Here is a 22,112-nt window from a genome sequence, read left to right on the forward strand (position 1 = left end):
TTTTAATAGGGCACTATTTGAGGGAACAGCCATTTGGGTGTCCGAAACCATCGTGGACGTTATTGAGTGCACTTATTCAATCTCACATTCAATCCCACTACTGGAACTGTGTTCTAGAAATAAATTTGACATTGATATGAGGGTAGGTAGGCAGGCATATATTCAGAGGTACTGTATTACATACAACAATGCAACAGTAAAACAATGCATTGACATTTACTTTTTACTTTTGATACTTAAGTACTTTTAAAAACATGTACTTCTGTACTTTTAAAAATCAGTCTTTACAACTTTTACTTCCAACTTGTACTTTCACTCAAGTAAGGAAGTTGTGTACTTTGTCCACCTCTGACTATATTATGTAATTTTATACAATATTAAATGATCTAAAATATTCTGTGGTACTGAAGGGGGTTTGATATTTATTGTTTAATCTCACAAACAAAGCTAAACCATCAGACAATAACATCAGCCAAAATTGTAGGTAAGCGTTTCACTGTCTCTGCCGTACTGACGTAAAATTACAATGTAATGTATGTTTTAATGGCTTTGCAATACAAGCATCATAACATTTGTAGCTAAATACATCACCATGGTACTATAAGCAGGGTTGAAGCTTCACATTGCCCTTATAAGCAAAACATGTGAGATAACATTATTTTAACAATGATTTATGGCAAGGACCATATCAACATCTCAAAAATCTGAAGCAAAAACTATGAATTACTTCCTTTGATTGTTTCACATGCACCACAAAACAGCATTTAAGCTCAAATTTAAAACTGTAAATAATTCCCAAATAAATAGAAATCCTCAAAGTAATACCGCTTACATGTAGGTTTAGAAATAATTTTATTTTGTCCACCACTCATGTAAATATACAGAAATTATGAATGGATAGATAAATTTGTATTTAACTAAGAATGACTTCTTTATTCTTTAGTACTTTCACTTCCAAATTTCATCCCATCATCCGAAATTATTATTTCAGACAGGAATGAGAGATACAGGCAGAGATTCTTAAAGAGTTCTGCAAAGTGCGCCGTACAGATCTACTTACATTGACACCGGCTGGCAGCTCTGATAACAGTGGATCAATAAAAGTTCATGAACCCTGCTCAATGTTCTAGACAGAGGATGATGATGAAGACTTGTAACTGTAACTGACTGAGAGAAGAAAGTGATAACTGGTTCTCCTCTACAAGCAGAGAATGTCTTGCACTATTCATCCATTCATTGGATTTCGCCAAACAAATCACCTCAAATTAAACAGTCCCAGAGAATAAGCATACAAAATATCGCATTTACAAGTAGCATCATTAATGTGGTTAATTATATTCAATAGTACGAGCGTTTCAAATCTGTGTCGGATACTGTTTATTTGCAGTTTTAGACTTCTGAAGACTACAAGTCTATTCAATAAATTATATGATATATAATACTCAGAATGAAAATAATCAGATAACGATCAGAAAGGACCAGCATTCGGACAAAGCAAATATAGAGCTTTGTTTCTTCCTTCTTTCTTAAGTTGTTGTGCAACACAAAGCTTATGTTATCATGAGCTTTAAAGCACAGTACCAGGATCTTGATTTATTTACTATTGCATCTTTGCACCAAAGGTCCTTTCCTGAGTCTGTAGACTGATGTCTGCCTCCCCATTGGATGCGGTGTCTCCTCGCTCTTAACGTCCAGCCTCATCCTGCGGCATATTAAAAATGGCTAAAATCTACAGTACATCAAGTCTCTATGTACTGCTTCTGAGAGCGCATGCAGAATATTGCACTACTTTCCCATAACAAACTACTGCTTGGAAAGCCCTGCTACTCAGACGTCAGTGGATATATAGATGCAGTGCCACAGCGCAGCTTCTGTGTTATAACTCGTATGCCCTTGAGTGCCTTCGGAGCAATAAAGGAGGGTCTGTTCCTGGAAAACGAAGCAGCGGGCGTGATAGAGGAATCAGATGGAGACTGGGCAGCTGATGACCTTATCCTCCAGCATTACGCTGACCACCAGAAACACAAAGTACAGCAGGAACATTAAGAAACCCAGCAGCTTGCTCATCCTCCACTTGCACGCAGCGATGGAGATAATGACGAAGAGGAGCATGAGGAAGAGCAGAACGATGGCGCAGAACAGACCGTTGCTGCTCACGGTCACTGGAGACATGTCGTTCAGGAATGCAAAGAGTAACCAAGGAAATGGCAGGCTGGGGACAGTGAACAGACACAGGGCCATGTATTAGAAGCTTGTTTTAGGTAGTCGATGCAATTGAATGAGGATTATTGAGTTGATGATGAAGATTTCTCACCCCACAGTGATGTCAAATATGTTGGAGCCGACTGAGCTGGAGACGGCCATGTCGCCGAGACCTTTCCGGGCGACAATAACACTGGTGATGAGATCGGGAATGGAGGTACCAGCCGCTAGAATAGTTAAACCCATGATCTCCTCCGTTATTCCAATAGTCTCGCCAACCTGCGGGAAAAATTTGCATTGGGTGTTTAATGTGCACAAATATTAACCACAGTTGATAACATTATGATAAAATGATGCTAACCTGGTATTAGCAACAACTGTCGTCAAAGAAATTAAGTGACAAAGACTTTGTAAGCTTTTACTACATTCCTAAATTCATTTATTATTATGATTTTACTCTAGTGGCACTACAGGAAAATGCGGTAATTTGGCTATTTTGGTGGGAATTATGGTTACCATGGTAAATCTCTGTAAGGGCAAATAGCTCTGTGATCAACAAAAGTGTATGATACTTGCACGTTTTGTCCATCAAGATAATTATCACAGATGAACACCACTTTTGAAGCCTAAATGCAGTCGCCAGAAGTAAAAAGCTAAAGGTAGGCTATAAACGCACTACACAACAGTCCCATTAATTTAACGTCCCCATTACTAAACTTCCGAAAACTCTTTCAGTTTTTATCTAAAAAACATTTTCCCAGAACGTTTGAGTTAGAAAAGTTTATAAGAGCACAATTATAAGCATAATGAGGCTGTAAAAGCGGACTGAGTTTGCCTTTTCTACTTGATGACGTTTAATCTCGACAGCCTCTGTGGTCTCATTTAGCCACTTGTTAGCAACCGCCTTTTTCAAGACATGTAACAGCTTCAAAAAATCTCGAGTGGGGTAATACTGATGTATTTTATGTCGTAGAATAAAACGTGAAAGTGTCTTGAGCTTGTGTTCACCACAGACCTTATTTAACCAAAACCCCATTCAAAAAACCCATTGACTTCAGGACAATGGAACCGGAAGTGCTAACATGCTAACTCGTTTCCGCTTTTTGGACTACAAAGTGATGTCATACCTGCACCACTCTTATAGAGTGCAACAGTGCCCATCCCCTTTTTCAGTGTCGCTGGTTCCGGATTTTTTTTTCCATTAATTTTTCTCAAAGGGATTTTAAAATAGTCTTAAAGAGTTCATAAAAAGTTAAAAGAGTTAAAGAGTTATACGCCATGAACCAAACCAATCAGCTGCAAGGTGAATCACAAAACTACAAACTTTGATTTGAAGTACAAAGGTTTTTGAAAATCAGACAAAAAGACAAAAGGTACAAGACTGTGTACTTAATGGTTTAAGTGAGGGAAAGAACTACAATCCCATGAAGCATTGCGAACAGCATTATCGAATTAAAAACTTTATAAAAAAAATACTCAATTACAACTGTCGATTATACTATATGTAATAAAAATATATATTTATATTAATTTATTGCAAAATATGCATATATATATATACGGTATAAACATTTCAGCCTTTTGAAAGCGTAGGGAGATCGACTCGATTACATAATTTGTAGTGCATTATGGGAGTGGGCGGAGCTAAAGAGCTACTTTGGAGCATCTCGACTCTCTGATTGGTGTAATTTTCTGTACAGCATCATGGGTGGTGTAGTTTTTCCACCCAGAATTCCACTGTTAAACACAATTTTAAAAAATAAGCTGAAATAATGTGGGGTGAACAGGTTTATAAGTTATCGAGTCAAAATGCTGTCATCATTTAATCACCCTCAGGTTGTTTCAAACCTGTATGAATTTCTTTCTTCTGCTGAACACAAAAAAAGATATTCTGGAGAATGTGGGTAACCAAACAGTTGATGGACCCCATTGACTTAAAAAAAAAAAATACTATTGAAATCAATGGGGACCAAAAACTGTCTGGTTACCCACATTCTTCAGAATATCTTCGTTTGTGTTCAGCAGAAGAAAGAAATTCATACAGGTTTGGAACAACTTGAGGGTGAGTAAATGATGACAGAATTGAACATTTTTGGGTGAACCACAGTTATAGTTGATTCTCTGGAAATCTGTCTGAATAGGTTTAGAAGTGTTTTTACAGAGGGAGCTAATGCAAAGCTAGAGAACAGTTGCCTCTGAGGAAAATGACAAGAATAGCTAATTGGCTTTAGGATTTGTCTGGTTTCATTGTGCTGTTCTGAGTTACAGATTTAAAGCAGAGTGATAAGGTTAGATCAACCTTCACCTATGACTACCTCACATTGAAGATAACGCTCCTCTTTCACTCAACAGTTCTATTCTTTTTTGGACATACAGCATCCCAACAGTGTGCCTAATTTCAGAGTATTGCTAACAGTAATTTAAATACATAGGTAAAAGAAAGGGCATTAGAACTGGTGTGTGTGTGAAGACATTGAGGTACCTGATGAGCCCACCACACCATCAGGTAGGAAAAAATAGCAATCCAACAAATAGATCCCAAAAATGTTAACGGGAAGAACTTCTTTGACGTCTATGGAAGAAAAGAGGACAGAAGGAAAATTAAGAAAGGGGTGTCATACTATTCAAATATATATACTGTGTACATATAAATATAAATAAATAAATAAATATATATATATATATATATAAACACCAAGCAATCTGTTTGTTTCACAGCCTAAAATAGCAAGTGTTAGGGAGGGAATAAGTCTTTTAGTACCACTATTGCACAGAACTTGCATGTTGCACCTTTAAATACAACGGCAGGATCTGCTTTGCTGTCATGAACAGCATTACATATGTCAGTTTCTCAAATGTAAAAATAGAAAATGCTACTCGATCATACATCTCTGCGGACATCTGGCAGTGACAGCCACAATGGAAAGACGATGGGGAAGATTAAGACGTATGTTGCTCGCTTTCTCGATGTGTCTGGCCATGCCAAGCTCAGAGGCTGGTCTTCATCTTCCTCCTCCTCCTCAGCCTTTGAGATAAGAACCACAAAAACACAGAGTCAGTCAGTTGCCAGTGAAATTTTAGTATAGAGGATATGCATTGACGTCACTTTCCCGGCGGAACGCGCCATGATTGCAATGACAATTTAGTCATTTGAAATCTCAGCCGGACTGAGTGGCAAAAGAGCTGCTGCGTGACTGGATTTAATTGGGGAAACTGCGAAAACGCGAGTAAAACAAATGATTATCAGTTTAAACTAAAAGCTGGACTTTGATATAGTGTTCCTTACAACTTACCAAAGATCCAGTGATCCATGGATATTGACATCCAGCCAGGAATCATGTTTCCTGACATTTATATGTGCCTGATTTCGATGCCGGGGAAATACATCAAGCAAATTTACCTGTATACAATATATAACAATACAATATTTGCAAAATGATAACTGCAATGCCACGTTTCGCTGCTTGCCAGTTGTTTCTGTGAATTGCAGCGATCCATTTGCTTCTCTGTTCTGAAGTTTCGGCAGTCTGTAAAAATATACCTCAGATTTCTTGTCAAATCTATTTTTTACAGTTCATCGCAAAGCTCTTTCCCGTTTTGGATGCGTTTTGTGTGTTTTTCACGGTATTCACACTGAAAACAAATGCTGCCACTCAGTGGGCGTAACTGCCCAGCCGACGGTGACGTCACGCGCATACCCTCTATTAGGATCTTAGGGATTCAGATATATTTGGAGGGAGTATGCTGGACATGTCCGAGGTGATCTGGTCATGTTTAGATTATTGTGTATGATGACATCACCTCTCCTCCAACACTGCCATTCATGGGCGGAGTGACTTCTACCTCCACGTTACTGCTGTTGGGAAGGTTCTTATCGGCTAGAGAATAAAACAACAGGAATCTCAATTTAGTCATTTGAAATCTTATTTTAATATTACAATATGTAATGATATGATTTAAGCACTAACCCCAGCACTATCAGCAGATTTTAAAGATATTTACTAATCATTTTATCTGGTTGTAGGCTGTGGCAAACTAGGAAGGACATTTTCTTTTAAAAATGATCCAAATGTTGCTGCTGATGCACAATTCATTGCAAACTGCAAGTTTCCAAAGAAAAAAATGCTTGTCTTTATAGTATTCTAGAAGTTCTGCATCAGAAATGACTTTACGGCTGACGTCACCTGTGATCATCCAGATTTTACACAAAATTGTCACAAGTGTTCCACGTTGAATTTCAACAAAACATTTAAACTCACCAACACCATTTGCCTCATCTTCTCCCTTTTTTCTTGCGATCTTGTGTAGAATTGATGCCTTCTCCTTGAACTTCCCTGAAGTTTATTATTTAATTAATAAGACTACAATTCTACAACGTGAGTCAATATGTGTGTATATTTGTAAATTTGGAGTGTTTGTTTTAGCACATTACCGTCACTGAGAGGATCGAGTGTGTGAATCATTAGCTGGAAGATGCTGTTTCTCATGAGAGTGTTGTGGAGGGAGGCGGAGCTTCCTCCTCTCTGGAGGCGGGGTTTAGCCTATAGGGAAAAAAGAAGCCGAAAATATACCGTCAGATATCTAATTGTAATGTCTATCATTACCTAAATTATGCTGAAAAGCGTATGTAGATGTTGAGGACAAGTGCTGATACTTACAGAAAGTTTATTCTCTTCATCTACTGCAGTGATAACCTTGAGAGAAAAAAAGAGAGAAACAGAACTCATTGAATTCTAGAAGTGATGGGGGATGGGAATCAAATTAACAATTAGTTTAGACACCTAAAATACATATTCTTAAATAACTGAACAAAAACAAAGAGAAGGGGACTTTTAAGGCCACCTTTAAAATAGATCAGATCAATCTGTCAACATGTAGGTAACCAAAAATACGATAAGCTGTTACACAGAAAAGCTAAAAACAGCTAAGACCTGCTGTAGTTCTGGTCTCCTGCTTCTAAATGACCCTAAATAGCACTTCCTAAGTATTGTATAAGAAGACCTAACATAGAATTTTGACCCACCATCAAAATACCATCAATAACAGTTTCAAAGACACCACTAAAACCAAAATATCAAAATCACTCCTAACAAAATTTGGCCTCAAATTCTCATTCAGATGTAGCCTCGCTCATTACATCCTTTCAAACAAAAAATTACTGCATTTAATACCATATCCAATAAATATGCAGTACGTCAACCATATAATACTACACTAAAACTTATGAGGAAAGGTGAATTTTTTTAATATTATATTATATTATATAAATGTATTTTATTAATATTTATATTTATATATTTACATTTTATTTAAGTTTTTACATAAAAATGTATATGTATGTATGTATGTATGTATGTATATATATATATATATATATATATATAAACATATACTGTATATATATATATATATATATATATATATATAGTTACGTATATATGTATATGTAGTTAATTCTCTACATATACATATATATATATATATATATATATATATATATATATATATACTTTTTTTTTTTTTTGGAACTATTTCATAAGAGAGAATAAAATATTGTTAAAACATTTTAAATACATTTACACATGAGTTTCGGATGTGAAAGCTCTGCTCCTAAAGGGTTCAAATAAGCTGTACTGAAATAAGCGGTTGCCCAGTGGGGTGGCAGCACTAGCAGTGTCCTCATGAGAAAATGAGTTGGCTCAGCAGAGACACACGAGCAGCCTTAATTAAGCCTAATCAGCCCAGTAGAACATTGAGGGCAAGCACGTTTCGCTTGTGATTAGCGGGCCCTGCCACTTGCTCTCTGTTCATGTTCCTCCCTCCTCAGCTTTGGTCTTTCTGCAGGTGGACGATAAGCTCTGAGCGATGCCTGTGGAAATAGAGCTGAGCTCTGTGTGACCAGCGAGCTTTAAAGCAGAGGTCAGCCAACAGGAGACTAGCTTGCTGAAGCTGTCTAACATTAACGGACGTCCTGCTGCTAGGCCAACACTGAGTCAAGGCCGTTCGCACCAAGAATGAAAATTACATTAGCGTTATGTTTATTCTTACCTACTTTCCAATTACCATGAACATAACTGCAGCTAATACTTTAAAGTCAGATGGATTCTGATTGGCCTTCAATACGCTTAAGAAAAAAACGCTCTAAATGTGATTCCAACAATATAATTTCCCTGTGTCAATCATTATTGTTATAGTTGTGGTGTGGACTTCGCTATTCTCGTATAACGTTATAGTTTTATATTTTACCACCTTTGTACCTATTACACTGGCATTCTTCAGATTATTAAAATACTCTTTACACTAAAAAAAAATGTCTCTTTTGAACTGTTCACTGAAACGTTCTTTGGGGAATCTAAAATGGTTCTTCTATTGAATCGCTACAAAACCCTGTTTTGGAATCTTTATTTTTAAAAGTTAGCGCAGATGCAAGTGCACATTCACGTTACAAAACTCATTACACAGCAATCATGTGAACATCTTTTTTTAACATAAAATTAAGCACCAAATGGTCCAAAAAAAAAGAGCATAACCAGACCCTCAAAGCTGAACCCTGGATCAAGATCAGTTAAAATTACTGGTGTTTAAAGCAAACCATTTTAAACATGGTAAAAGAATTGAGGTAGAAAATGGTTTGAATTAGTGTATATTTTACTGCATTTCTTTTACAAAGTAGCACATTGCAGAGACTGTCCCCATTCATCACAAAGCCAGTTGCATGAATATGCGATTCAAAATCATCTTTGCCCTGACTTTTTGAGCCAATCCCCTGAATCATAAATCATTCTGAAGTTGCAGGAAAATTACAGTACTGGTGGGCTGACGGCACCGCCACAACATGCACATTTATAAGCATTTTGCTAGCGACTAGCTGAGATGTGAAAGGCAGAGGACAGGAAAAAATATAAGTCCATTTCATGTTTTTAAGAGTCGTCCACAAAGGAAAAGAATCAACCTTGTTGAAGAGCTACCATTTAAAACGATTTCTAGATGTTTCACCAGTCATGCACACAGTGTGCATGCAATAGCTTAAATTCTAACAGGATGACCTGTCGACATCATGTGAAAATGTTAGAAAATAAACAACTGACCTTGTGAAACCTTAAATTCTAAACTTTATGCATGACTAAAAATGGATTGTGGAGGTAAAAAAAAAAAACATTGCAAAGCCAAAGCACATTTAGCACATGTTATCTAACTTTGTCATTGTGTTTGGCATGTCATGTACCCTTACACAAGACACAGATGCTGCTGATATTGAAGTCAATGGGATCAAGGGCAGTCTTACCAAGAGCAGCTAATGACATTTGCAGAGTAACAGTTTTAGCAATTAGTTGGACCAATTAGCAAGCTGGATCCATGCAATGCCACCATTACAGTATAGTACTGCAAGCAAGCACTATATATATATATATATATATATACATACATATACATATATACATATATACATATACATACATACATATACATACATACATATATATATATACATATATATATACATACATATATATATATATATAGAGAGAGAGAGAGAGAGAGAGAGAGAGAGAGAGAGAGAGAGAGAGAGAGAGAGAGAGAGAGAGAGAGAGAGAGAGAACGTCACTGTGGAATTACTGTTTTTTTAAGCAATGATGCAAAAGTCAATTTTCCGCTTGTATATATTCATTCTTTTCATTCACTTCATCACCCTCAATTACAGAGTTTTAAACCTTGATAAATGACGGTAAGAAATGCAAACACTTTATCTTATCATTTCCAAATTATTTAAAAAACTAAACCAAATTCAAACTTCCCCAAACTTTAAGTAACTCCATCAGTCTGCATCAGTCAGTAAAACAAAGGATAAATAGACTGTCCGTTACAAATCACAAAAGCAACTGAGCAAAGTTCCCATTAGTCTCCTGGCCTGATGCCTTTACTAATGAAGATAATTCAGCATGATGTAACAAAGACACTGAAGATGCTGAATCATCTTTGTTTCAAATGAATCCAGCAAAAGATCCAATTGAGCTCAATTCTGCAACAACTGTTTTTGCACACATCTGTGAAAAACACAGACAGACAAGGTCGATAATCTTGTGGAGTTAATTTCAGATTATTCACATGGGTCATCTGGGAACTTGAATTGCCTCTATAGTGTCTCTCAACAAGGGTCCTGTAGTTAACCAGAGAAGGCAGGTGAGCACACTAAAGAGGCTTACGGTGACAGAGGTAACCTATTTTAGAGACAGATGCGTTTAAGGATTCACAAATAACCTCACACAACAAATGACACCAGGTTCTCACACTCTCCCCTCTTTACTTTTCATATGAAGTTAAATATCCTTAAGCACTTAGAATTATGCTTAAATATTCTAAGCATTAACATATTACATAACTAGAAAGTCAAATGCACTACTTGTTTTTTATAAGTCAGAGGGCACTTAGAATAGCATACAGAAATGAATTACGCAATGCAATGTTTTCTCAAGAAGTGTTTGTCTTATTTTGAACTCAGATACACAGCTTAAAATGCATAACCATATTTACTAATCATTTAAAAGGTTTCAAATTATCCATAGTGCGCAGCACGGTGTAATTATTAATAATTCAAAATTGTCTCCCAGGTAATTGTCTATTGTAGGACAGATAGTGAAAAGGTTTGTTGTAATGTTCCCTATTTCCTCAAAAGTCTTCTTCAGAAGGCAGGTCACTTCCCTAAGCACTAAGAGTCTTTTTACTTTGGTTGGCGTCACCCGTTCTAAGCAGTTGATTTGGGATTACAAAGGATTTCAGGTAGGGAGTCATAAAATTCAGAGATAAAGATATCCGCCATGTTTGAGGCCATGTTTCAGAACTTACATTAAACACTAACAGATACAAAGTCTTACCGCGAAAGAAATCCGATGTCGTGATTCAAAAACCTGCTGGTTTCCCACAATACTCTATATTTGAATCCTGTTTAAAAAAGAACAGGACACCTGTCTATACTTAGCAGTACTAAAAGGATCACGTCTTATTGGATTAACCCGAGCTTCGGCTAAAGGAGCAAAGAGCACATGTCCCAACTGCCCTATACCAACCCCCTGACTATTCATTTTAATTTTAGAAGTCTTTCAAAACCAAAGCCATTTTTCATTCCAATCCAGAAGGGTGAAAATCATTTGTAAAGTGCTCTATAACACTGTCATCTTCTACTAGGCCTAACTGTCAAATCAATTCTAAATGAAAAGTGGGAAACATTTTCACGAGCTTTCTGGAATCATATTCCCAATGTACTGTGGTGACATTCCTACATTTAAAAAGCAATCTACCAGCAAAGAGCCATCTAACACTAATGAATGTGGGTTTGTATAGATAACATGCTACTAATGGTTCTTAAAAGTAGTGTAAATGCCCCTGATGCATTTCTAAGAAGCCTATCAAAGCAGCGCGGTTGGCTGATTCACCTGTGTTCCATATGTGGGACAAACTGCATCTGCAAACAACAAATCCGACTCCAGCTGTTTGAACGAAACACAGCAGGTTGGACAAGATACAAACGAGAGCTTTAAACCTTAACTGACTTCATATAGGCCTAAACTATACCAATAATACATTTCACTAAACTGACATATCCAGATTCATGTTAATTTGACAATACATGGCATACAATCATACATTATTTATATGACATCTAGTTGTGGGTTAATATACAGTGGCCACAAAACCATTTGGACACTTTTGGACATGTTTAAAAATGCTGCTGCATTTAGTGACTTCTGCAAATAAATTTTGCTTTTATAAACTGTACTTATACTGTATATGAGGCTAATTTGTCTAAATACTTTTTGGAGCCACTGTTCAAGTTCTAGAATTGTAATAGAATCGAGATCTACTGGAAATATAAAATCAGCTGCATATACTGTGTACATCAATGTTCTTTGTGCCAGTCAAATTTATGCTTATTAATAATGTGTATTTGATAGAGAAATAACTCCACCCAGTTGTTGTTTGTGGTGTTTGTCCTATAATGCACTTGTAATATTCTATGATGGACACACACACAAAACATTTGAAAAGTTCAGTAAACAGTTGATGTGAATCTAGACGTTTTGCACTGTAATTTATTTATTTTTTTAATTAATTTAAGATTTTCCTAATGACCTAATCAGTATTTGTATCGTTTTTCCCAGTACAAAAAAATCTAAACATATTTAAAACAAGATTGCAAACACTGCTGTTCATATATCTTGATTCTTAGTTTATTGATCTTACCGTGCTGGCAAATTTAGTTTTTCTTGTTTAAACACAGTACAAAATTTAGTGAGGTTTATGCTTTAAACCTAAAATTATCTGTTATAAGAGAGATGTTTGGACAAAATTCCTCTGTTATAATTGGCTTTATTGACGCCTCTAAGGCTTTTAATAGAGTTAATAAGACAAAGGGTTGTGCCTAATAATAGCATATTAATAATTTTGGTATCTTGGTATGTACCAAATGGTATGTACCTATGTCATATGTTTGCATTGTTTTTATGTTTTTGTTTTTTATTTTCTCTTTTTATATTTTTCTGCACAGCACTTTGGTTCCACTTGTGGTGTTGAAAGTGCTCAATAAATAAAGTTGAGTTGAGTCGAGTTGAACTAAAGGGGATAGGGACTTTGATTTTCCAGATTTTTATCTGTCAGGGCAAGTAACTTACTAAATGTATGTACTAAAGCGAATTATTACATGGCTTGGTTGAATTCCAATGTAGAATGCGGTCTGTTATTTCTTGATAACAGACGCTGCGAAGTATAACACACCGTTGCCATGAAAAACAGAGCGTTGCTATGGACGCGGAACGGACTATTTTCTTTAGCGGAAGCAATACAATCGTTTTTAAATCAATAAACTCCTTTTTAAATCAATATTTTGTGTCAATTTATTTATTTATTTTGTAGGTAGCCATGTAATAAGCGGGATAATGTATAGCGAGGCGGTTGTTATAGCGAATAAAAACCCCTTCATGCTGATTCAAGAGTCCAGTTCAGCCTGTCGGGGTTGTTATTCGCTATAACAACCGCCTCGCTCGCTATACATTATCCCTTACATATTTGGGGCATATCATTAATGATGAAATGTGTGATGATGAGGATTTATATAGGCAGCGTTGTATGTCATATACCCAAGCTAATATGTTGGTGAGAAAATTGTATGTGTTTATGCTGCTCCTTTGTGGGTTGAGTTAAAAAAAAAAAAAAGTGAGCCTATGTTTATCTGTTGGCTGGATAATTCACAATTCTATTATTATGCTGTTGTCAAAACCTAAGTGTGGTGCAATACCAGTCACCTATTAGAAAATATTGGTACTTTTAAATGTTTTGTATCGTATGCAATTTTGTGTTGTCTCTTTTCTAATGGATCTTGAGTCTGGACATAAAGTTTGATGATATTAGATATTTGTTCACTGCAAAACAAGACAAAATACTGCTTGTCACAAATTCACAAAACCAACCCGAAGAACTCTCTGAGGTAATATCAACAAAGCTAATTGAGCCAAGAAAATACAAATATAGATATCCATCCCTCTTGAGATGTCTGGCTGCTAAAAGGTTTTTTTAGCAAAAGGGTTGAAAGTAAAAGATTGTACCAACTTTCTTCCTTTATATCTCCATCTTGCCTCATCTCTACTACTCTTGATCTCACTCTCTCTTTTTCTGCTGTCTATGTCTGTTGGTACCGCAGGGGTTCTGGTCTTACTCAGCTGATTGTGTACTTAGAGCAGTGTTGACTGCTCTGTCCAGGTGACACCTGATTGAAGGCCTAAAACTGTCTGTGTTCTTTTCATTGGGAACGCTAATTCTCAGCCAATATTTGTGTTCAACTTCCATTGCTACTGCAATCAGCTCCTTAGTTCTGTTGTAATTGCTCAACAACCCTAGAAATTCCCAAAATCCACCATAAAAACCAGTGAGCATCGGCTGCTCGCTATATTCACATAGCGTAAATCAGTGTTTCTCAACTGGTGGGTCACGACCAAAAGTGGGTCGCAAGACTGATGCTTTTGCTGATGCAAGACTTTTGACACTTCTGTCAGATGGATAGCCTAAGTGCCTGAGAAAAACGCGTTGTCCTGATTCAGTAGCTGCTGTCAGAGGAGATACTAGGCTCGTGTGAGATGAGCAAAATCTGCGCAGAACCGATCACCGCGAGATGCATGCCGGTTAGAAATGTGTTTGAGAGCGGTCTGCCTTGCTCTGATGTCATGCTGACGTTACGTATGTCAAAAAAACTCTCGAGACGGCGAGGCGGATGTGTCGGATTCTGCAGTCAAGCGCAGTTGCTCTCCACTGACTGCGCTGATCAAAAGCATGATGGGAAATGACTTGCTGACAACACAGCTTAATGCTCATTCATTGGTTTAAACAACCATGATGTATTGTTCTCTTTAAAAATGTGTGTCAAAAATTTTTGTGCAATAAATTTGCTTGTTTAAAAAAAAATATATATATATATATCTAAAAAAGTGGGTTCTAAAAAAGTGGGTTGTGGCTTAATGACCATGGGAAAATGTGGGTCCCATAGCCAAACCAGTTGAGAACCACTGGCGTAGATGTTGCCATGTCTTTTTGAATCAGTTTATTATATGTGACCCTGGATCACAAAACCAGTCACAAGTCGCGCGGGTATATTTGTGGCAATAGCCAACAATACATTGTATGGGTCAAAATTATCGATTTTTCTTTTATGCCAAAAATTATTAGGATATTAAGTAAAGATCATGTTCCAATAAGATATTTAGTACATTTCCTACCGTAAATATATAAAACATTTATTTTTGTGAGTGAATGCAGCACAATCGCGAACATAAATGGACAAATTTAAAGGCGATTTTCTCAATGTTTAATTTTTTTTGCACCCTCAGATTCCAGATTTAATAATAGTTGTATCTCGGCCAAATATTGTCATATCCTAACAAACCATAAATTAATGGAAAGCTTATTTATTCAGCTTTAATGTTAAAAAATTGACCCATGTGACTGGTTTTGTGGTCCATGGTCATGGTCAATATTTGTATATATTTGCTGAGCCCCACTGGTTTAGAACCACAGTGATATACTGTTTCCTAATAGGAGTGGAAGGAGAGACATCTGTAATTCACATCCACTGAATACCACCTTTGACCCGGGAAGCAAATAATTCGCCTGGAGTAATGCAACTCACCTTAGGAGGAGCTTCAACGTCGTCCACTTGATTCTTGAGTAGTTTAGTCTTGATCAAAGTCTCTACAGACGCATTGTACTTCATAAAAGTGACATAGGTAGCGTAACAGCTTAACAGCGCAATGCTCTCACCATAGGTAATGTGGTTATCCAGGAAGAAGACAATCAGCATAATTAGTCCAATGATATAAAAGGAGACATCTCTAAACAGAGGCCACCAAGTGAGGTTGAGAATTTCACGTGAAAAGAGAGCGCACATCCCGATCACGAACAAGATGTTGAAGACAGCAGAACCCACAATGGTCCCGATGCCCACGTTGCTGTGCGAGACGAACACCCCGATCACAGAGGTGAAGAGCTCGGGTGCAGAGCCTCCAGCGGCCATGAAGGTGGCTCCCGCCACGTCATCCGAGATCTCCAGTATTTCTGTGATCACGGTGAGGGCGGGAACGAAGAACTCGTCGCACACGATAGCGAGGGCGACGAACATGTAGATCATGCCGAACATATGCAGCGAGACAGCACCCTGCCTCCTCTGCTCCAGTGAGAACAGATCCTCAGGATAGTCACCCTGGCTGTGTTCATCGGTTGAGGCCATGGCGATGGGCGTATCTGCTGAAACATTATGCTCTTCCTTGGAAGACAGGACAGTTCTGTGTGGCACTGGCTCTGCAAGTCCCTCATGGTTGGCGAAAGAGGTGAGTGGCATCCATCTCGGGAACGGGCCCAAAGTGAGGGTAAAGGCACTCCAGGACAGGAACAATGTGAGGGCAGAGAGGCTCAGGATAAAACCAAAAATCCGTGAAGGACGTAGTTTCCTCCTGACATGCTGCAATCGGTGACGCTTGCTGTTCCGCTCCAGAGGGGTGCAGTATGACCCCAGTTTGATGCTGGGGAACGTGGGATCCATTGTTGACGGGCAGCTTGGGGGTCCGGTGGTTCGAAGTCTATGGAGTGCCGGTCATGGTTACACTCCTACTCTACTTAAACCTGACAGGAACAATGTACTCCCCGATTCCTCGAAGGGTCCAGAATCTCTAATGGTTTCCTCATAATAATCTCTGAAACACAACATATCACAAGAGTGTTTGAGAGAGAAAGATTATTCTTTGGGATAAAAAATCACAAATATCATAGTTACCAGTCTGTGATACCAAAATATAACATTTTAGTATGACTGAATGGCATTAATATATTCATTTTATTTATTCATCCTACTTCATTTAAGTAGGATTAACATAACAGATTTCCTCAGCCAATCAGGTATCTGGCTGTCAGTCACCTTGCTGTAACCTATTAACTTCCAGAGCGTATCTATCTTTGCTGTAAATCTAGCAACATTTTTAATACTACAGGTTCACTAATCAAAGATGGAAATGACAGATGCTGTGGTTTTGGTTTGGTACACATACAAAGCTCTCTCTCCCAGTATAATAGTGCCATTGAGCTGTAGATCTACAGTAATCGGATTGACAACCGGACTGTCAACAAAGCAACAGAGAGCTTAACTTTTCTCACCTTACTTCCTACTGTAACTTCTAATCATTGAAATTATGTCAATGCTTTGTGCAGATTTGGCGATAGACCATTTTTATCTTCCCATAGTTTCATGGTTCAAAAAGAGTCTGCAATGTTAATTGCCATGTTGTAAGAAGCAATAACATGCACTTGTTAGCTTTGTCCACCATATCTGACTCAAGTTGGTGTAAATACACCAGCCATTTTAGTCTTGAATAAAACCAATTAATTTAGATGTTAGCACATATTTTAACGTGCATAGCATGAAAATACAAAGCCATCCAACATGTCATGAAAAGGTCACTTTAGATCACCCTGATACTGTATATCAAATCATATTAGACACCTCACAAGTTATCGTTCTCCTTTTTGGAGGCCTATATAGGCTACCACGTGAGTCCTAAAATAGAATCCAATCAGATATGATTACCAATCTAAAACAGTCTAAACCACTGAATGATATGTTAGTTACAGTTAACATTGCCAATAATTAGTGTCTGTAAATCAAAAATGTAACAATCACAGTGTGCAGCCACTTTTGTTCTGATCTGTATAGGTTACAGGAGGACATGTGCTAATGTGCCTTGAACCAATATATAACCACTATAATCTGGCAGACAGGTCCTGTACTTACACAATGCATACAGCTAATAAAGTATTAGAGATATTAATCCAATAAGAAAAAAGAGTGTTGCATGGCTTATTTCATTAGCAATGTCAACAATAAGATAAACCAATAAATAATTACATTTATTATAAAAAAAGTATACATTTCTATAATAAACAATTAAAATAAATGAATAATAATAATTATTAAAATATAAAAATGATCAAATTAAGCAATTTTTCCACCAAGTATTATAGCTCTGTAGAAAGACGATTTTACATCTTCAGCATGGCTCATCCAAGTCAGAACAATAATTCAAATTTGAACTTAACATTAGAACCATGAACAACTCGTTGGCATTTTTTTAATGCATTTATATCTTTCAAAATGTAAAACTCCTGCCTGCTTCCTCTGTTGAGTCCATCTGTCAAGTTAAGGATTTAATCGGATCTATGGGCCACTGTTATCCTGATTTACACAGCCTTTACTTTTACCCTAACTCACAGTATATCCCAGCACATTCTGTATCACACACACACTTATATATATATGCTTAATCAGTGATCATATCTGCATGATAGGAATATTAAGAAACAAATCAGTAAACAGCTAAATGCACAAGAACAGTAAATGAACACCACTTGCATCGGTGACCTTGATTTAAAGACATTTATAGAAAATCTCCAAGTTGAATAGGATAAATAATCATCCCACCATTTCACATTAATTTAATAGGATTACCTTATGTCTTTCTTTGTATTTTTGCATTGGGCTTATAGATCATATACACTTACATGAAAAACTCTTCATTGAGAAATTATAAAAACAGCAACACAGGAAAAACATGCCAAATGCCAGAACACCACTATTAAATAATAAATTTACCTTCACATCTGGTGATTTACCGTGTATGGTGAACCTCTCAGAAGAATCCCACAGACTTATGGACACCAACCACTTGCTGTTTCACTGTCATGGATCAAGAATACTGCTACTGCTGCCACAGGTTAAAGGGGAGGTCTGATCTTTCCTCTCTCGCTCCCTCCCCCGTCTCACTCTCTCCTTCCTTGCCCCATCCCTTACCCATTCGTTCTGTCCTTGCCAAGTTGGTTACAGAACCTGCAATGGTGTAAAGAACACATAATGTGTCAATGGGCATAATGCGTCATTTTATCATGAAAGTTTTCGAAAGTGCAAATATTCCATGTTCTCTCAATCAACATGAGATGATAAAATGCATGACATAAAACAATTAGCAGAATCTTTGTAAAATAATTGGTAAAAAAATGTTCACCTTTCCAAAACCCATATTCCACTTGTACACTCATAATATTATTGTTGTTACATTTTGATATGATACTTTGAATTATAAAAGTTAGCAGTTGGAGGTTGCATGGATAAAAACCATAATATTACATAATATTTTGCCAGACTTATATATCTCATTGCTCATCAGATTTAGAGGGGATTTTCTCCAATTAAATGAACATCTTTTCTGTCTCTGTGTTCAAGTACTAGTCTAAAATAGTCATCTTTAGCTATGATCTCACTCTTGAGTGGTCATCTGTGTTGCAGGGTTAAGATTACCTTTAGCCACTCTCTTAAGCCATATGGCAAATATTATGCAATCTCCACACCGCTCCCCTCCCACTCCGTCCCTCCTTTCAGATAAACTCTGTCTTTCTCAAGGGCCTGTTCCCAGAGACAGATGCATGTCAGCGAGCCCTGCATGCAAGGACAAGATATACGCCAATACCAATGAGTCCTGAAGCAGCTGTAACCCATCCCACTCTTACTGGACCTAAAGCTGTCATCCAGCCCCATAGATTGAAGCCATAGATTAATGCATCTTTGTGAGGAGAAGATTAGGCCTGTAAGGCCAGAGCTTTCGCTAGGCTTTAAATAGCATATGAGCGCAGCATGCTGGATGCAGCTGAACCTGACCCTGCCCTGCATAGAGGACATTTCAGCTTAACTATTGACTAATTCCACCTCCAATCAACCACACAATCTTCCAGGAAATGGTCCTTGCAGTTATATGGAAAATCATGTAGAGTGTGCAAACACATCTGACCTGAGGCTAACTCTGCTCTGCAGGGTGAAACATCCTCCTCCTGCGGTTCTTGACGCTCTGGAGATTCACACTACACTGTACACACATTGCAGTTTAATTTAGTTTGCCCGTGGTTGGTTTAGGCATTAGGATGGCATGGTATAGGCCTACATAAAATGTTAGAACTACATATTACACTCCATTAGTTGGTGACAACAAGTCTCCGTGAAATCAGAATTTACCATTTTTATTTTTTATAGAACATTGCAGTATTTATTTAAAATGAAAAAAAAAAGATTCCCTCTTGCGACAACATCCCTTTTCTATGACGTTATTACTGGCGCAAGGGCAGGACAACCTGTCACTCACATGACATCACAGCAATAGCAAACCACAACCATCCAATAATTCAATCAATTCCTGCAAAACAAAATGAAGTCCTGCCCTTCATTTTTTCTTGTTCAAGAAGCCAATTTGCTAGGATATGCCTCACAATAGGGATAAGACTATTGCAACTTCCATTTCATGCCGACTTAAACTACAAATATCTTCTTGATACTTGGATATGTCACATCCATGATTTATCCTCCTGAATTCAGTGATGAAACAGTGACCTCTGACCCCAGGTTTGTGTTTATGAAGAGTGATGCATCCATAACCACCATAATAAAGCCGCATCTGATGCCTTTTTCAGTAACTAGGGTCAATATTCATACATTCACAGTGTTATATAAAGACACATAAAATAATGCAAAAAAAAAAAAAAACATAAAGCCACTACAAAAGAAATTTGAGGTAAAAACTTTCAATTAATGAGTGAGTAAATAAAAAATAAGTGTTCACGTCATTGGTCCTTGTGTCTTCTTCGTAAATAAAATGAAGGTCTTGCTACTTTAGCAGCAAAAACGCTAATTACTTGCTTATATTCGAATATACGACTTGTAGGACTTTCTTACTGTGAGTGGTTCATGGTGTTGAATGACACTGATAGGTGTCCACCTTATTTTATTTTTCGTAAAAGCAGGTGCGGCCATTTGAGGCTTCCGGTGTCATCCGCTTCCAGTTAAAAAAAATATTAACTTGCACTTGTATGTTTAACCACAGATGGCGACAGAGAGCTAGTGCACCTTTACATTAATAACATAATTTTACACACAATTTTAACCGTCATATTGTAACAATTATGTTTTGACATTTTAATAAATAAGCCTACGTTTGAATAAAAATGTGTGTCCTTAATATTTTTATAAATAAGTTTATAAATGACGTAAAGGCAAATCAAGGACATACTGTACTGTACTAGAAGTTACAGTTTACTGTCGGACCGGACTTGATTTTGTCCATTGGGAATTGATTGGATCGTTGGATCATTGTGGTTTGCATGTGAGTGACAGATTGTCCCGCCCTCGCGCCAGTAAACACGTCATCAGAGAAGAGATGTTGTTGCAAGAGGGACGGGGAAGTTATTTTTGATTAAAGATTACAAGGGCACTTGAATAAAAATAAAATAAAAATAAAAATAGATGTGCATGGATAAATCATACTGCCCTACCCCTACAATGTGATGAAGTAGTATTATCTTCAATTCAAACCATAGACTGTATAAAACAGTTTCAAACTTTTTTGTTGTTGTTGTTGCTATTCAATTATGGCCATACATTTGATGCATATGTGTATAGGGTTTGGTAGTGAGCAATGCCATGCTGCCTGGACAATGACATTATGAGAGTTCAAAACACAGTGACCCCTATTGCTGTTCCTTTGGTCTATGGGACAGAAAGACAGAGTGGCAGTGCCGCTGAGCAGTTACTGTGATACTGAGGCCAGGAGATGAGTTCTAATCCTATTTTAATCGTGGTGGGATTAAGGAGACACAGCAGATCCTAATCTGCTCAGATTACCCATGCTGCTTCCCAAAGGAAGAAGGAGGGTTGTATAAGCAAGTGCAATTAAGGTGATTTAGACATCGCGGTTTCATTCCCAGCAAGGTCTCGAGGTGGACACATCCCTACAATTTAGTTAAATCAGTGCACATGTGTATTATGTATTGGCTACTAATGTTACAATTCACGTTTCATATTTATACTTTAATGTTTGTTGGTGGATTTCAAGGAATAAATCAACTTTTTAAAAGGGCATCAGTGAAATACAGCGTTGAATCATACTTTCTGAGATAAAGATCCACGCTTTGTGCAATTATTCATAAACCATGAAGACTCAGGCAAAGGTTAATCTGTAGCCTAATCGTGTCACGTGAACCATGACTGGCTCATAACTGAATCGTTGTTTGCAATGTTCTGACAGTTGCTGTACAGCTCTCTAATATGAGTAAATATACATTTCTATGCAATTTTCACAATTAACTCCAGACCCTCAACAGTTTATCTTCAGAGGGCAGTTACTATTACACCTTGGGTTGGGTAATATGTTTCATGCATGGTTTCATGCCTCTAGCGCCATCTGACGTACACACGTAAAACTGCACGAGGAATGTTTTGTCTTCAGATGTACAGGTAGCCACAAATTTACATTATTGAAAGCTAAAATAGATTGTTATGCTCA

At 37.3% G+C, this 22,112-nt stretch overlaps 1 protein-coding gene across 2 annotated transcripts; it reads right to left on the reverse strand.

Annotated features, from left to right (window-relative positions):
* Positions 1-137: 137 nt before the first annotated feature.
* LOC311077398 (solute carrier family 24 member 2) lies at positions 138-19,309 on the reverse strand. 2 transcript variants are annotated; one of them, XM_084105850.1, is made up of 12 exons: positions 19,085-19,309; positions 18,383-18,616; positions 15,374-16,433; positions 11,634-11,687; positions 6,861-6,896; positions 6,635-6,743; positions 6,462-6,536; positions 6,004-6,080; positions 5,090-5,227; positions 4,685-4,774; positions 2,315-2,481; positions 138-2,212 (listed from the first exon to the last, which is right to left on the reverse strand). In XM_084105850.1, the coding sequence occupies exons 3-12, from the start codon at positions 16,280-16,282 to the stop codon at positions 1,963-1,965; spliced, it is 1,905 nt and encodes a 634-aa protein (XP_083961976.1). In that variant the 5' UTR covers positions 16,283-16,433; positions 18,383-18,616; positions 19,085-19,309; the 3' UTR covers positions 138-1,962. The 2 variants fall into 2 exon arrangements, with proteins under 2 accessions (XP_083961976.1, XP_083961977.1); XM_084105851.1 differs by lacking the exon at positions 11,634-11,687 and having other exon boundaries at positions 19,085-19,254.
* Between the last annotated feature and the right edge of the window lie 2,803 nt (positions 19,310-22,112).

Source organism: Abramis brama (genome assembly GCF_963993115.1).
Source record: "Abramis brama genome assembly, chromosome: 2".
NCBI lineage: Eukaryota > Metazoa > Chordata > Actinopteri > Cypriniformes > Leuciscidae > Abramis > Abramis brama.